General features: G+C 31.0%; 1 protein-coding gene across 11 annotated transcripts in view; it reads right to left on the bottom strand.

Moving 5' to 3' along the window:
* Positions 1 to 19,596, bottom strand: part of LOC139502669 (3',5'-cyclic-AMP phosphodiesterase 4B-like) — a 255,985-nt gene that overhangs the window by 134,736 nt on the left and 101,653 nt on the right. For 2 of the 11 annotated variants that reach the window (XM_071292308.1, XM_071292341.1), the window contains exon 1: positions 9,402 to 9,675. The exons of 7 other annotated variants lie outside the window; for them this stretch is intronic. In XM_071292308.1, coding sequence (XP_071148409.1) covers positions 9,402 to 9,430 — 29 coding nt within the window. In that variant the 5' untranslated portion in view covers positions 9,431 to 9,675. Of the gene's footprint in view, positions 1 to 9,127; positions 9,325 to 9,401; positions 9,676 to 19,596 lie in introns of those variants that run through there. 2 more of the 11 variants (XM_071292241.1, XM_071292282.1) reach the window with 1 other exon arrangement.

Genomic DNA, 19,596 nt, shown 5'->3' with positions numbered 1-19,596 from the left:
TATATCTGTATTGTCTTTGCCACAACATTATATCTGTATTGTCTTTGCCACAACATTATATCTGTATTGTCTTTGCCACAACATTATATCTGTATTGTCTTTGCCACAACATTATATCTGTATTGTCTTTGCCACAACATTCTGTATCATTTTCCTGACAGTATTGACTGTAACGGCCTAATAACAACATCAAGCTAATGTCTAATCCCTACAGTCCAGACTCATCTACAATTGTTTCTTCACATATCATATAACGTAATCTAACAATGTGTCAGTATTCTATTGATTTTACTCTTACTTTTGAAATTCAAACCAAAGAAAAATTTGTTTCTGTTGATGAAAAAGACATTGTCTTTTTGTAATACATAATTCTATTGAACTTAACATGGCATAGATTGATGTGGTATAATCAGAAATGTTCCTTTGCGTGTATCATTTCCAACATGCAAAGTTGTTTGTATACATTTTAGTCGAAAAGTTTAGCAAATGATATTGTTAATCATAGTTCAACCCATTTTTTAGTTTTCATCTCCTAGTACCAGTAGCAAGAATCACCAATTGATCTTAAGATAACTGTAATGTCTGAAAAGATCTAAACAGTATATATTGACCATGAAGTTTACAATATATTATTGCCTTTATATATTGACCTTGAAGTTTACAATATATTATTGCCTTTATATATTGACCTTGAAATTAAGAATATGTTATTGCCTTTATATATTGACCTTGAAGTTTACAATATGTTATTGCCTTTATATATTGACCTTGAAGTTTAGAATATGTTATTGCCTTTATATATTGACCTAGAAATTAAGAATATGTGATTGCCTTTATATGTTGACCTTGAAATTAAGAATATGTTATTGCCTTTATATATTGACCTTGAAGTTTACAATATATTATTGCCTTCATATATTGACCTTGAAGTTTAGAATATGTTATTGCCTTTATATATTGACCTTGAAGTTTACAATATATTATTGCCTTTATATATTGACCTTGAAGTTTACAATATGTTATTGCCTTTATATATTGACCTTGAAGTTTACAATATATTATTGCCTTTATATATTGACCTTGAAGTTTAGAATATGTTATTGCCTTTATATATTGACCTTGAAATTAAGAATATGTTATTGCCTTTATATATTGACCTTGAAGTTTACAATATATTATTGCCTTATATATCGACCTTGAAGTTACTATACATTTATTTCCCGTGCCAGAGGGAAATATGAAGATTTGTTCACCCAAGAAAAATTATATGTCACGAGCGAATCGCCTGAGGGAAATATGACTTTACGAGAGTGAACAAAATCTTTATGTTTCCCGAAGCCAAGGGAAATGAATGTTTTATTCCATTGCCTATACCTTTTTTTTACTTCTGAATATAAAAATTACATAATTGTTTTCTTATCTGTTTTGTTTTATAACTCGACACAACATAGACAATGATATTAAACCGTACCATTTTAAAGTTAATTATTTATTTATTCTTTTCTGTTTTTATATTTGAAATAATTTTAAAAATAAACCCGGGTCGCACAAGGCAATCCCTACGTTCAGAGCAGAAAATGATACTCTGAGGGGAATATGATACTCAGAGGGGAATATGAAGTTTTGTTCAACATCAAATATTAATTTCGCTATCAAAATCAACATGCAGTGGAATAAAATATATTATTAGTTTAGAATATGTGATTGTCTATTCTTACCCACATCAACTAATATGCGTTTTAGCAGTTCTCTAATTATCTCTTAATAAACATATATTTCAAAGCAAATATAGATCATCTTCTCATCTATTATATCCTTGAATTTTACACATGATACCCAATAATGATGAGGAATGACTTAATACCCAGTCATCTCAATCTATTAATGGTCTGTCAATAACAGAATTGACCTTTGATAAAAGATTTTATTTGAGACATGAAGCCATATTCTCAGCAAGGTTAATTAATTACACTGAAGTTGTAGCCTGAATAGCAACAAAATGAGGGAAATCTAATCCTACATATACTACAGCGATTTCAACTTGGGTTTCAAAAGAATAAAGTCTTTTTCTTGTAAGAACAAATTATGACAGAAAACAAACAATATTCTAAGATGTGTGGCCAAACATGATAATATAAATAGAAGCCGTATTATTCATATAATGGCTTTAATAATTAATGGTACAGTTTTTATAATCGGAACAGTACATACTTATTTCTCTCGGATAATTAAGTTGCAGACTTATCTATCATCAATTAACTCGAATAATCCATTCACTCGATAGACTCTTTCCCAGGATGACAGATTTCTTAACTGATTGTTGAAAATTTTAATTTGAAATTCTAAACTTGACATTTACAACTTAAGACTTGAAAATTAAACTACCCCTAATGTTACTCTGACCTTCATTGACCCCTACTGTTACTCTGACCTTCATAAACTACCCCTACTGTTACTCTGACCTTCATTGACCCCTACTGTTACTCTGACCTTCATTGACCCCTACTGTTACTCTGACCTTCATTGACCCCTACTGTTACTCTGACCTTCATAAACTACCCCTACTGTTACTCTGACCTTCATAAACTACCCCTACTGTTACTCTGACCTTCATAAACTACCCCTACTGTTACTCTGACCTTCATAAACTACCCCTACTGTTACTCTGACCTTCATAAACTACCCCTACTGTTACTCTGACCTTCATAAACTACCCCTACTGTTACTCTGACCTTCATAAACTACCCCTACTGTTACTCTGACCTTCATAAACTACCCCTACTGTTACTCTGACCTTCATTGATTCATTCTTAAACTACCCCTACTGTTACTCTGACCTTCATTGATTCATTCTTAAACTACCCCTACTGTTACTCTGACCTTCATTGATTCATTCTTAAACTACCCCTACTGTTACTCTGACCTTCATTGATTCATTCTTAAACTACCCCTACTGTTACTCTGACCTTCATTGGTTCATTCTTAAACTACCCCTACTGTTACTCTGACCTTCATTGGTTCATTCTGAAACTACCCCTACTGTTACTCTGACCTTCATTGATTCATTCTGAAACTACCCCTACTGTTACTCTGACCTTCATTGGTTCATTCTTAAACTACCCCTACTGTTACTCTGACCTTCATTGGTTCATTTTTAAACTACCCCTACTGTTACTCTGACCTTCATTGATTCATTCTTAAACTACCCCTACTGTTACTCTGACCTTCATTGGTTCATTCTTAAACTACCCCTACTGTTACTCTGACCTTCATTGGTTCATTCTTAAACTACCCCTACTGTTACTCTGACCTTCATTGATTCATTCTTAAACTACCCCTACTGTTACTCTGACCTTCATTGGTTCATTCTTAAACTACCCCTACTGTTACTCTGACCTTCATTGGTTCATTCTTAAACTACCCCTACTGTTACTCTGACCTTCATTGGTTCATTCTTAAACTACCCCTACTGTTACTCTGACCTTCACTGGTTCATTCTTAAACTACCCCTACTGTTACTCTGACCTTCATTGGTTCATTCTTAAACTACCCCTACTGTTACTCTGACCTTCATTGATTCATTCTTAAACTACCCCTACTGTTACTCTGACCTTCACTGATTCATTCTTAAACTACCCCTACTGTTACTCTGACCTTCATTGGTTCATTCTTAAACTACCCCTACTGTTACTCTGACCTTCATTGATTCATTCTTAAACTACCCCTACTGTTACTCTGACCTTCACTGATTCATTCTTAATCTACCCCTACTGTTACTCTGACCTTCATTGGTTCATTCTTAAACTACCCCTACTGTTACTCTGACCTTCATTGATTCATTCTTAAACTACCCCACTGTTACTCTGACCTTCATTGATTCATTCAAAACAAAAAGTAGTTTCATTTTACATTAACTTGTACAATATATAGCACATTCATATGGTACATGTATTTCTAAGATGTTATCAAAGTCATCTCTCCAATGGTATCACTGTAATGGTAACTTTAAAAATCTACATGTATTCTTCATCATAAATCCCATAGACGGATACAGGGGGGGGGGGGGCCTGGGGGGCCCGATCCCCACCTTTCGTGGGAAAAATTTGGTTGATTATATAGGGAATCATTAAAGCATGACTGGAGCCCCCCATTCAATCCTCAATGCCCTGTTAAAGATCTCATAACACTAAAATCACTGCAATATAAAACAGGTTTTTGACCATTACATTCAATCGTGTATAAAGATATCCAAATTCTACTTCTGCCATGTAAACAATTAGATATATTTATAAAGAACCTTTTAATGTTTGAAGACTGTAAGTCAGATACTACAAATGTCTGTTTGGGTAAGTGTTTGAAGACTGCAAGTCAGATACTACAAATGTCTGTTTTACAGGTAATCTCAGGCAAAAATATAAATAAAAATTAAATTAAATTATAAATGGCTATATTTTTTTGGTATTTTCATATTAAATTTAAAAATAGTTTGTTAATTCAAATTATATATTGTTCATATTGAATTCTAAAACTAAGTATAAACTCCGTTATATATAATTCAATAAATGGGCTAGGTCACAGATTTTTGCATTCACCTTTGATTTGTTGAATTGTATCTGAAAATCGAAAAAAATATGTGGCTTTATCTCTTTTTTCCCTGCCTTATGAGACTTATACTAATGGAAGGGGTACTGATACTTGTAAATAATTGAACAAATTAATAAATAAATAAGTATTATTATCTTATTTTACCTGAGTTTACCTGTCAAAAATATGCGTGCAAATGTAATCAAAAGCTGCACGCAAACGTTATGATTTTTGCGCACAAATGTAGTGGTAATGCGTGCAAACGTAATGATTTTTGCACGCAAATGTAGTGGTAATGCACCGGCAACAAAATATAAAATTATTTGTATTGTTATAGGCTTTAACACTTTATTCTGTTTACTTCTGAGCAATACTAAAACAAAGATTGAATGTTTTCCATAATTCCAGTGTTTATTACAGTTTTGTCTATTCCGTAGAGATTTGCATATAATTGAGATCTGCAAATTACCCAGAAATTATCATGATCTAGTGTTTAAAGTACTGCTAACACCCAGTATTTAAGTGAACTCTGATGGATTAGTTATGTCATTGGTCTTACACAACTTCTACTTATGTAAGAGTTATGTAACCATTCATGTAAATGATTGTTTACCTTACAAAGACAGTCAGAGACAGTCAAATTATTGTCAAGGTATTGAAGGAACATATTTCAGCAACTTTCCATCATTGTTTGATATAATAAATCAACCAAAATATGAATTAATACAATCAATCAATTGCTATCCCATACTTTATTACTTTTTACAGTATTCAATATCAATAACAATTATTTGTGTTCTCTTTCTTGCCATCATTGGCATTCTCAGTAGGTTTTCAATGGAGTTTGAATATCCCTTTGGTATCTTTAGTCTCTATTTTACAGTATAGCAATCTAATAGTTCACTAACAGTTAGTGAGCACTGTTTAATGTAGGATGATTTATTTTACAGTATAGCAATCTAATAGTTCACTAACAGTTAGTGAGCACTGTTTAATGTAGGATGATTTATTTTACAGTATAGCAATCTAATAGTTCACTAACAGTTAGTGAGCACTGTTTAATGTAGGATGATTTATTTTACAGTATAGCAATCTAATAGTTCACTAACAGTTAGTGAGCACTGTTTAATGTAGGATGATTTATTTTACAGTATAGCAATCTAATAGTTCACTAACAGTTAGTGAGCACTGTTTAATGTAGGATGATTTATTTTACAGTATAGCAATCTAATAGTTCACTAACAGTTAGTGAGCACTGTTTAATGTAGGATGATTTATTTTACAGTATAGCAATCTAATAGTTCACTAACAGTTAGTGAGCACTGTTTAATGTAGGATGATTTATTTTACAGTATAGCAATCTAGTAGTTCACTAACAGCAGCACTGTTTAGTGTATGATGATTTATTTTAGTGTGTTCAACATATGTTTCTGGGACTAATGAGGATTACACTTTTTTCACAGTTAGTACCTCTTTTCAAATTCTTATTAACAAATTGCAACTGAAGATAAGAATTTGATTACCGTAGATTATGAATTATACCCTATTCCACTTCAACTGGTAACCATTTACAAACATGACAGCATTACCAGGTTATCTTTTCTGACCATGCCCAAATAAAATAGCTTTCTTTAAATAAAGAAAGGCAATATGTGAACCCAAGAATGCTGCATGTTTGACAGGAACAACTTGGCTTACAGCCATAAGCATTTTGAGTAAAATTAACATACTTAAGACTCAAAAACCAACCAATCAAAATACCAGATTTTGTATTTGAGCTCTGGATAAAGTTGAATGATTGAAAGACAAGGTCTTAATGGAATTGCATGTTGAGATTTTGTAGTAAGGGCATATTCTCAATAACAATAAATAGCAGGGCATGTTTGGTATATTGTATAATGTAAACAAGTTATAGGTAAAATTGAGAATGGAAATGGGGAATGTGTCAAAGAGACATATCAGTCTGACAGATGTCTTTTACCCATGACAATGTTAAGGTTCTTTGAGTTTAATCTTACTCAGCAACTTAACTAAACAAATAATTGGTATACCATGTTGATTTTCTTGTTATCAAAATTACATATATCAATAAAAAAAGATGTGGTATGATTGCCGATGATACATCTCATCACAAGTGACCAAATAACACAGAAATTAACAACTGTGGTTCACCGTACCACCTTCAACAATTAGCAAATCCGATACAGCATAGTCTTGTTTGCAACTGATAGTGAAATATGTAAACAATAACATAATTCCTCATCCAATACACAATTTGCAGTAATTCATCAGTGAAAAGTCAACTTGAATAGATATAGTGGTGAGGTTCGTGTTGCTCAGTCTTAAGTTTTTCATGTTGTGTTTTGTCTACTTTTGTTTGTCTGTTTGTCTTTTTCTATTTTACCCATGCTGCTTTCTGTTTATTTTTGACTTAATTGGGTGTCCCTCTGATATCTTTCAACTCTCTTTTTCAAACCTGATACTATCCCATTCTTTTGGAATTAATAAAAAAATCTCTATTATTTCTGAAGTACAGTAATTTGATTACTTAATTAAAGGCGATATCCCTTTCAGCTTTGTTTAGTTGAATAAAAATCAATATGATACTGGACACACAAAAGTTGACTGAACCTTCATTATGGAGAGATGCCAATTAGTTCATTAAAATTTGATGTAAATCAAGAGATTTATACAGAGATCAGATAATCCTTTTCCTGAATGATTGATTTCTTCTTATTTCTACCATCTCTAATTCTATCTATTGTTAACAATATATCAATATTTCATCTGTCGGTTAGTTTACTGAAAGAGATTCATTTACAGATAAATTAATGTTTCAAATGGGATAGAACATATTTTTCCAAGAAGGTACATGCTCAAACCCTCACAAATTGGACATCGATCTTCTTCTTTATCTTTATTTTCAAGTTTGGCAAATAATTATCAAAACATCAACAACAATTTGTTCAAATAAAGAACATTATAAATTAATTCCATCCAGCTCCTGCAGAATACAATTATGTAAACATACTAATATTTTCCAATTTAGATGTGGTAAAATGGCATCATAAAAATTCCCACTCTGACGTGGGACGTATATGGAATTAATTTCCTTGTATTTGTGCAGTTATTCTATGCATCTGATGAAGTCATATCAGAAACTGCAGGTCTTAATAATGTTCGTTTGGAGAAGTTTTATTGAATCCTAGTAATAAAAGAGATGTTTCTAAATAACTATTTAGATACAAATGGGTATAGTAAATTGGATCATAACAGAACAAGAGAGTTTCTCTTTGGCTGAATGCAGTTCCCAATCAAATTATATGTCTTCCTGTCAATCTTAAAAACATTTACTTTTATTGGTGTGATTTAAAAACATGCTTTTATATAGTTAAAGTATAAATCTGAGTGGTAACTAAGTTTGGCTATTTTCATGGAAACTCCTAAATGATATGAAACAATAGTTACATGACAAAAACATAGGAATGATAGAATACATCATTAGTTACATAGTGTACTGGTGACCTAATAAGATACAAATGGGGTCAGTAAATTCTATATGGGGCAAGAGCCAAATTTTGTATTATTTTGTGAGAGAACATCATCTTTATATTTGAAAGTAAATTTACAGGATACTGTCTAAGCTTCTTTTCTTTCTTCCTATATGAAGTCAGTCTCATATGAATAAAGGAAAAAGTCAGCAAGAAGAGGGGCACAGTTGGTTCCTATAGGGATGTCCCCAAACTATAATTATATCTTAGCTTATAAAACCTTCAAAATTTTTATATCTAAGAAAATTATAAATGTTTACATTAGTCAAATGTCTAAAAGCAATCTGTTAATTTCAGTTCTAACAACTACTTTTTAGAATCTTAATATCCTTCCCCCTCAAAAACCAACATCACTCGCAAATCAGTTTTGGATATCCAACTTTGGTTACAAAGACATCTTAAATAATGTAACATGTAAAAACATAATCACATTATATCAAATGCCTAGGAATAAAGTTAGTATTTTTATTGTATATATACTTTTTTTAAGCATTCAGATTAATAGAAAAGATTAAAATTTTAAACTGTAACAATGCTTATTTTAAAACAAGTCAGAATATGATTACAGAATAACCTTAATTTTTCCATACAAATCACAGAAAATTGGCACAGTCATTCTGATATCATTTGTTTCTCTTCTTCATTCAAATATTATGACAGTAATGTGATCAAATCATGTCAACTCCCAAAGGTTACATAACCATGGAGATTTATAAATAACAAGCGTGCAACAGTTTTCTCTAATTATCATTCTCTAATAAATATACCAATTCTTTAAGGCTTCAAAACATTAAAATATTTAAAAAGACAAAATTTTATCATTTCATATAACAAAGAGAACAAATTTCTAATTAGAAAATGTCCCTTTTCAATTCACAGTTATCAAGTTAATTATCAATACCTGACAATTGCACCCAATACTTTTAACAGTTTTACACTATCTCTAGTAAATGTACATGCTCTTACAAGAAAAACTGATTATGTTTGCTTACAATCTGCTCCTAAAATCATTTCTGGTCTTGGAGAATGGTGAGAAAAATTTACTTGGCCTCTCTCTCATTAGCTGTATCCTGTTCTTATGTCCAGAGAAGTTATCCTCAAAAACGTTATCAAAATGTTTCTCAAAATCATCATCATCAAACTGATCAACACAAAAATTTGTCCTTGAAAACATACTTTCTTATAATCCAAGGGTTCACACATACAACCGTTTATAATTGGCACACATTACTTTTGACAATTATACTATAATAACAGAGTACTTACTTGTTTATACAGATTTCAGGAGCGGACATACTTTTTATCTATCAGTTTCCCCATCAATGTAATTAATATTTCTCACACTTTTAAAGGTCATTCTTGTATGTTTATTTACATGTGTGCAACATATGCAAGAGAAGGTGTTAAAGATCAAAAGAATTACACAATGTAACAATAAACAACAATAAATATTGGCATTCAATTACATGGCATCTGAGATAGACATGACAATATGTTCTAAGGTGATTCAACCATTACTTGTGCTAATAGAGAGACAAGTGAGTAATCAAAATATCACATCAATCAGATGATCTTTGAATGAAACACATCAATATTAAATTAAAACAGAATTTAGCCAAGAAGACCATCCTTCTGCAACCCTAGTAAAAAGGAATGGCTGTTTTGTACTATCAAATAATCATCTGTACCTTCAGCTTGTACAACAAACTCTCCCCTCTTCATATTAGTCACATATACAAATTATATGCGTAATTAATACCCTTTGCTCAATGTAAGCTTGACCTTTGACAAATTTTAAATGGAAATTGCTTTTCAGACTTCAAGAGGTGAACTCTTCAACAATGGTTTCAAAGTTCTAGAATGGTCTGCCAACCTTTATGGTAATTATTGTTAGGTTCTGCAGATTCAAGGGGCTGAGATTGAGACTAAATTCAATGTTTGAAAAAATGTTAATACTAGAGGATAATTACTGAAACAAAACCTTCTGGTTCTTGTACAAGTTCAGGCAACAAAATATCACATTAGTCCAATTTTTTTTATTCAGCTTGATTTTTCCAGATTGCTATACCCAGGGCTGGCAGTACCAGGGCTGCTTTTTATATAAGATTTGCTGTGGACCATTGCCAATAGAGGCTTAAACAAGCTACATAGTTATGTGGTTTGCCAGCTTTCCAAGTTAACTGTAAACCAACTAATTTTTGAGTCTTTTGTGATTAGAAAAATAAGCAAATATAAATTGTTGTGAACATGTACAACTTTTCTTATTTAAGTATATCAAATTAATTAAAAATAGCAAAACTAAATAAACCTGGAAAAAAACTAAAAAGGGCTTAACGTGAAATTAAGTATCTGAGAAAGTAAGTTGGTTTACCGTATTGAGAATTTACATTGGTTTAAAGAAAATAAACTGTAATGCTGCTTTACAAGAACAACAATTTTTTGCTAAATAGTTTAGACTTGGGCTATATGCATTTGAAACAAAGTGTTAGTCAATAATATATCTTTTTACAGTAAGTTGATCAAGTAAAATAAGTTTTAGTTCTCAATGTAAGATAATCTACTTTGTTTAAAGTAGTATTTACGTCAATGGTCGATCAGCTGACTGTGTTTAGCCTCAAACCACATGTGACGTACAACTTGACATGATCGAATTAAAACAGGTCAAATACATGTACATGTATAAACAAATACTATACTATCATCTAATAACTAGATCAAATCTGTACACTGTAACAGAACTATATCAATGTACAATTATATTTTAGAGGTTGTAGTTTCCCACCATTATAATCAGAAAGTCCTCTTATAAAGAATTTGCCTTCATGTTTTGCTTTATTTAGAAATTGTGGTACATAACACTAATGGCATAATATCACACTCTGTCATACAAAGAAGGAAAGCTGAACAGAAAGTCTAGCAAGAGAAAAGGAAATTAGGACTCTTACAATATATCTCATTACAATCCATTTAATTTCAGGATAAATAATTCATCATATGTAAGAATTTATCCAATTATGACCTAAACATAAGAATAAAGTATAAAAAGTTCTTTATTTCAACCTTACAGTCTAAGAAAATTGTTTGGCAAAGTAATAAACAGATGGCTATAACCTTTTTCGACTGATTTTTTTGGTTATATGCAAATCTACAAATGTTTAGGCTGTATTTGTCTAGACTAAAATTTCCCCTTGAATAATCTTAACTTGCTTATGACTCTTGAATTATAAGAAAACTGTAAAATTCTTATACAATCAATACCAATTAGTTATAATAACAAATTATAGTACTCTCTCAACATTTAAAAACAATGTAAATTACACTTAGGAAAAATTGTGAGAGCAATAATGTTCCAGGGAATTGTTTCTGAAAACCACCTACTTTATAACATTGATCCATAGAATTCAATTTCACCCTTTACTTCGTCTTATCTATTGCAATGATTAACTCCCTTAATTACACAAAATTTCATAACTGGAGCTGTCTTCTGTGGCGCCAAATCAACTTTCTGTCTAAGAACTGTGATAGGATATGTTCACCACTTTTCATCTTTTATTGTTTGGGATCTTAACGTGTTAAGATGTTTCTAGCCTTCCTGATTTTTACACAATATTGAAGTTTCTACAATCATTGCCAGCAATGCCTTCTAGATATTCAGCACCAATTTACAGCAAATCAAGATGACATTCCAGGAAGTTTTCTGGTAACCACTATTATCATCTAAAATCATGTCTGAAAGGCATTGCTTACTTCTAGTAGATTAGTCAATTAATCTAAGTCCACAATGTACAATTAACTTTATAATGACATGTTTGGCCTGAAAAATCAAATGGCAAGAAATCATCCCAAGATTTTAGCTTCCTAAGAAAATTTTCCACATGAATGTCAATCAATCTAATTTACATGTAATTAGCATGCGAGCAATCTAAAGCCATAATTAGCTTCTCTAATCATTCCTACTTTCCCCAAAAGATAAATTTTCAAGGATATAATTTGATCTTAAGTTAAGAAAAAATGCCATACGTAACAGATCCAAAGGTATATAGATATAAGAAGATGTTTAGTACTGAATATGGAAAATGTCTATGAATCAATCTCTATAAGTTCAAGGAAGATTGTATTATTAAGCATTGTGAAATGTACCTGAGAAGTGCCCTTTACCTGTTTACATTCTAATACTTTGGTCTCTGGTGGATAGTTCTCTCATTGGCAATCATACTCACTCTCTCAATATTGAATCCACTGAAGGCATAAACTCTCAATCTTAACATCAATAAATTTTCTTTTTCCCAAACATAATTTGCTTCCAAATTTATAGGTATTTTGCAGGAATTGTTATGCATTTTTCATGACAATCTTCTGGTTTAATAAGGCACAAATGAACTAAGCTTGTACCACTGATGGCTTTTTCGTACAGCTAAACAGGAGAACATATTCTAATAAAAAAGAATAGGTGAAATGTTTAATAAAACAGGCTTAAAGTATCAATATTTTTTCAACAGCAAGTTTAATTTTGATGTATATTATATAAAGATGAAAACATGTGTTTATCAGAAATCTGTAACCTTTATCTTAAATTAGTGTTCATTGACTTCAAATAAGTTTGTGGTATTTTTATGCTAATAAGGCTCCATATATAACAAATAATTCAATAACTGACATATCGTACTAAACAGCCTGTACTTGCTGATAAGAAATTGTTCAATATTAAAAAAATTCTCAAGTCTGTACAGTGTACAAGACTGTCAGAGTTGTCTCCCATACTACAGCAATAAAATTTCAACTTCATAAAAATGTAAAGCAGTTTACTTTTGCTCACAAAAAATGGCTAATTACCAACATAGATCTTCTGTAGTGTTAAAACTGTGAGCATTTACTTAATGTGTTCATTAGGAATTTCAGTGGTTCATGGAAGGAGTTCTCAGATTTAAGATATGTAGCAAAATGTGTAAATAAATCTGCACAAGCTGAATTTGGTGTTATTCTGCCAAACAGTTCAAATCATTATCTACATAATTGAACTGATGACAAATAATGGCCTCCTGAACAAGAGAGCCACATCATGACATACTAGGGATGTTCTTTAATCTACAAAAGGAATTTCTACAACTAACACAATGAAGCAAGTTATGAAAAGGAATACATGAAAGCAAATACAATGGTAAAAAAAGGAATAGCATTATTTTAAAAAATATACTATTGTTCACTTTAGTGCCTTATAATATTTTAAAATGTGAGAAAACCATTAAATCTTTTCTTGTAGCTCAAGATCAAGTAAACCGTCATTCTATTTTTTTTTTAGATTGCACAATTAGTGGAGAAAGTATGCCTGAGGAATGTCTAGAACATATATTACAATGTTACAATTCTCTAGAGAACATCAAAATAATTACTTTTGTTTGAAGTGGATTCCTAAATCTTTTCAAAGCTGTAATTTGCCTTTTTAAATGCGTTTTACTATCAAATTATCTTTGAAAAGGCAATAATTCAACAAAGGAGAGACAACACAATTGATGCTTTAGAAAAAACATTTATTTATTCCATTCTGCTCAAATCCTAGCCACATATCTTTATTAGTAAAGGAGACAGATACTTTATAAACATTAGGATTTTCTGGTCTAAAAGGTGGAGATGAGGATGGAAGATATAGTGTAAGTTATCAACCGTGAGAGATGTGATTTTTTTTTGCATTTCATGAATATTTGCCCTTAACCAAGCAGCAGGAGTACTCAGCCAATGAAAAACAGTTTTATATTACAGATAAGAAATCAACCAGCTATGGAGTACACCAAATGGTAATTATCCTAGTATCATAGATAAACAGTCAACCAGAAATGTTGTGCACAAAATGGTGATAAATCAGCAGCAATGGTGTACACCAATGGCAATGAATCCAGTTACATAGATTAGCAACAAACAAGTAATGGTGTACACCAATGGCAAGGTCTTTAATTTCATAGGTAAACAATCTACAACCAATGGTGTACACCAAATAGCAGTCTAGTATCATGGATAAAAATCTACCACCAATGGTGTACACCAAATAGCAGTCTAGTATCATGGATAACAATCTACCAGCAATGGTGTACACCAAATAGCAGTCTAGTATCATGGATAAAAATCTATCAGCAATGGTGTACATCAAATGGCAATAATAGGTATCATAGATAAACTATCAACCAACAAATGGCATCGAGTCCAAGTATCATATATTACAATTACAGGTCACCAGCTTTGATATACTTTAAATAGCATTGAGTCTAGTATAAGCCATTAACCAGCAATTGTGTGCATGAAATGGCAGATAGGTTTACAATAAGTCAGCAGTGATGTTCATCCATCCAATCTCAGTTACACAAGAAGAGTTGTTGTGATAAGCACACCTTCACTTACAATGTTAAAGTATCAGGCAGTAGGTGTCTTACAGATCCAAATATAATGCACATGTTACAACACACCACTGTCAAACTACTAATCAAATAAAAAGTCTAAAATCCCTTCTCTTTTTACCTCAGTTGATTTTTTACCAATATATTGACACTTCTTATCCTAGTATCAAAATCAAGTTCAAAACTAGAGTTATCCCCCTTTCACCAATCTGTGGTAACTCTGACCAAATGTCAGTTACATCTAATTAAAACTGCAAAAGGATAAATCAATCATTTTATCAATACTGACATTTCTGCTTTACTAATTTTACATTAAAATTTAACCTGGTGGTATTTAGAAATATTGAAACATAAGTTGTTTTCATCAGAAATTATTTGCAGGTGATATTTCTATATACCCATATGTTGTTCGACCAATCGATTCATACAGTAATTATGTTTTATAGGAATTGTGTTGATTATAAATAAGAAGTATAACGATTGCCATGTAGAATCAAATTAGTTTAAAAAAAAAATAGAAATTGACGTGACATTTCGTTCTACACACCATCTGCTGATCAATAATAGTAGGATATATATGATGTGTTTCAAATTATAATTTGGACTGTTAATAAACATGTTAAAATGCTCTGTTTTAATGTAAATATTCTATTAGTTAATAAACATGTTAAAATGCTCTGTTTTAATGTAAATATTCTATTTAGTTTAGCTACTGAATGACAATGCTGGCTCTTTATCATTTGTTCATATTGCTGCTTAATTTGCTTCATAGTGAGTCTTTTAGTTTTATACAAACTATCCAACTTTTACATTATCTCAGCTGAAATGAATATACTTTGTTCACAAAAACTACTTACAAAATTTCAAAAGCATCAATCTTAACCCTTAAAACTTTTAAATAATAGTGCACATTTTAAATAATAGTGCACATTTTAAATAATAGTGCACATTTTAAAGTTTATCAAACTTTTTTTTACAACCTCCAATGTATAAATATTTGTCAACATTTTAATGTGTCCACATAAATATATTTTCCAAACCTCTTTATTTGGGCACTCCATAATATTTATGGTAAACCCAAAGTAAATGGTTGTCTTTTCATCTGTATGTTAAAGGGATAGTAGCTACGATTTTGACAAAATTATGAACAAGTTTTAAAGCTGCTAAAATCAAAGATATGTACTAAATATAAGCAATAAGATCGCTAGAATGTTTTCATAAACTACAAAAGTGTTAATAATTGATAATTCATATCGTGTTGTGTGCCTATTCATCTCATTAATTATGCTTTGGGTTTACTTCCCGAACTTTGCAGACATAGCGAGTGAGCTAACCAAGATATATATAGATACGAACACGTGCTTTTTGTTTTCTTACATATTTGATAATTACTTTTTATTAAACGTACATATTTGACGCCATTTATCAAATTATGTTAATAAAAAATATAACAAATACCGGCATATTATTCCGACTCAAGATTCTCCAACAACGGCGATATTATACACTTGTCATTACATTTGTATGACCAAACCATGCCGATAATGTATACACGTGTTTGTGTGTTAAATCCGGGCCTCCATGAAGGATACACTTGAAGAATAATACTAAAGTTTAGGAAGTTGATTTCTAATTCTTCTAAGGTGGGAGATTACTGCCCGTAAATTTATAAACATATTTTTGACAATTATGAACACGTTGAGATTTTTTTCATGTGATCTGGAAAATTTAAGAAATGTAAACCGTCGGCTACTTCTGTTTGACTTTGCCTGCGTCGCAGGTGTTTTGAGTGATTTTAATGACCGATATCATCGACGTTTTTTATTTTTAATTTACAATAACTTGTCTGCACCTCTTTTTTGTTTCTTTTGTTTTTTTTCTCGCTGAAACTGTAAATTCGCGTACCATTTCCGCGATAACATTCCCCTGTTCGACCATTTTCCCTTCGAGGCACAATGTGCGATTGTGCATTGGGAACTAAAGAGTAAAGGTTATATGAATAAGGGTTGGGCTTAACATCGAATTATTATCTATAGATAATAAATAAATGTAGGTGTTAAACGTTAAAAAGCTTCTAAATGCTTAATGGAACGTAACCAGTAATTGTTTTAATCATAATTATTTAACTTTTTGTACAAAATTCAGCATATAGTTTAAAAAAGTAATTTTAATGAAAATCGTAGCTACTATCCATTTAAGGACTCTTAGCCTTTTATATACAGGTAGGATGTTGATGACACATTCTACTAGTTTTTATAACGGCATTAGTAAGATACTCACTTATACCTCATATTTCTTTTTATTGAAATGGTTAATATATGGTTAGTGATTTTTTTTATGATACATTTTCAGGATATGAAGAAGCTCTGATACATTTTCAGGATATGAAGAAGCTCTCTCTGAAGTGTTATGTTGCAATTATCTGCAAAAGTTTCAAGGCATGTCTGTGATAAGTGTTCTTCACTTGTTAATGACAAGTTTTGTTTATATTTTACATGTATTTAATTGTGCCTTTAGTGGATATCAATAACTATGAAATTATTAAATGTTTATTGTTTGCTTTACGTACAGTCGCAAATATTTCATGCATGTTCAGGATGAGAACAATACGAATCTACTTCTAACTAACTAAATTGTTGTACGACTCAATGATTAAATTTATTGTATATTCAGTTATGCATAAGTGGTTGAATAACACATTTATCAAATAAATAATAATATATTTGTACATTAAGTTTGTATTACTTGTATTCAAGAGAGATAACTCCAGTATTCCTAAATCTTTGTACTGATGTTACTTTTCCAAAATGACTATTTTCTAAATGATCAAGTTGATAAAATTATTAATTGATGTTTGTGAGGTGACATGCATAATTCATTTCATGATGATAATAATTGTGCATAGAATTTTGATCTATATCTGCATAAATCAATAGTCTTTATAAATGTACATGTTCAATTCTTATTTTAGTAAAAAAAAAAATCAAACTCAAATAATGAGAATAATTTGAGAACTATTTTGGGACATCAAAACTGACCCATCTCATTAAATCAAAGCAATTAATTCTGACAAACAATAAATAGACTTTCTCATTTTATCTTTCTCTGAAATGAACCAATTGATTTCAGAAATGAAGCTGGGTTTTATTTCCCATTTATTACTGATCAAAGTCAAAGCTGAAGTATAATTAATATTTAGTCATAATGAAGGATAATATAGTGAGGACAACCACATTAATAAATCTACATTCATCCTATTATTTGTCATACTACATACATAATCAATATACTCTACTTTTAGAAATTAATAATACTTTTTATTAAGTTTTGTCTCCTAAATGTAGAGCAAAAGTCATCAGACATTTTTCCTTGCAGGATTTTTACACAAATCTTTAGCTAGTCAATCTATTTTTTATATCTAAACTAGAGGCTCTAAAGAACCTGTGTCGCTCACCTTGGTCTATGTGCATATTAAACAAAGGACACAGATGGATTCATGACAAAATTGTGTTTTGGTTATGTGATGTGTTTGTAGATCTTACTTTAACTGGACATTCTTGCTGCTTACACTTTGACAATTATCTCTATCTATAATGAACTTGGCCCAGTTAGTTACAGTGGAAAATGTTAGTAAAAATTTACAAATTAATGAAAATTGTTAAAAATTGACTGTAAAGGGCAATTACTCCTTAGGAGGTTAATTGACCATTTTGGTCATGTTGACTTATTTTTAGATCTTACTTATTTGTACATTATTGCTGTTTACAGTTTATCTCTATCTATAATAATATTCAAGATAATAGCCAAAAACGGCAAAATTTCCTTAAAATTACCAATTCAGGGGCAGCTAGATCTTGAACAGTTTTAACCCTGTCAGATTTGCTCTAAATGCTTTGGTTTTTTTTATATAAGCCAAAAACTGAATTTTACCCCTATCTTCTATTTTAAGCCATGGCGGGCATCTTAGTTGGTTGGCCGGGTCACGCCACACATTTTTCAAACTAGATACCCCAATGATGATTGTGGCCAAGTTTGGTTGAATTTGGCTCGGTAGTTTCGGAGAAGATTTTTGTAAAAGTTAATGACGACGGACGAGGATGGATGGATCGGTTACCCTGTATATTAGTCTTTGATTGACTTATAAAAATGGCTTTATCAGAACTTCAGCTAGCAATCATACTGTAACTAAATCTTTGGCTGTTGACACAATTTTGAACGGTTCTCAACAGATTTTGCTAGTATTTCATATTTGCGCCTATTTAATTACAGTAGAAGTGTGGTATACAACAATGAGACAGCAACCCTACAATACCAGAAAACCCAGAAAAATCCATCTAGTGCTCAACATATAGTTTTCAATGATACACATATGTCATCCAAACATATAATTTCCAATGATAAACCTATGTCCAAACCATATGTCAATCTCTTCATCAGTCTAGACAAGCTGGAAATCCTTCCAGGAAATTTATTGTATTTCCTGACTTTTTTTATACCAAATCTGTGAACTACTTTTATTCCATTCATCAACCCCTAACATTTGATTAATCTTTCAAAAGATAAAAAGATGAGACGAATGTTAAGAGATTTCTCTTTAATCCTTCAATAATGTGATTTACTGCCCTTGAGACCATATAAAATGTCTTAGCTTAAACAACAGATCATCTTAACCTTTTTGTCTCACTTGATTTTACTTAAAAATTAATTTGTAAAAAATGAAGTTTAATTGGAATGCATATGATTTAATGCAGGTTAATATATTCAGAAACAAAAGGTCAAGGACTAAAAGAGTTCTTATTCTTATTCCAATGAAGTAGATTTACACAATAGATTTACTTATATGCACATATATAAAATTCTCCAATTGTAAATCTGTTATTAAGTAGGGATAATCTTCATCAATGTATTGCAATAGATTTATAGAAATACATGTCACCATGTTTTCTAAAGTACAAAGGATTGGGTAAACTATTCATTGTCTAATACACCTACATTTACTGGAGCATTCTTTAAAACTTAATATGCGTGGATACAAAAACCATATTCAAGAAACAAAATAGACATCCTTTTTGAAA

Source organism: Mytilus edulis, chromosome 1 (assembly GCF_963676685.1).
Source record: "Mytilus edulis chromosome 1, xbMytEdul2.2, whole genome shotgun sequence".
Classification (NCBI taxonomy): Eukaryota; Metazoa; Mollusca; class Bivalvia; order Mytilida; family Mytilidae; genus Mytilus; species Mytilus edulis.
Note: the sequence above shows the minus strand (reverse complement) of the source record. Positions and strands in the feature narration are given on the sequence as shown.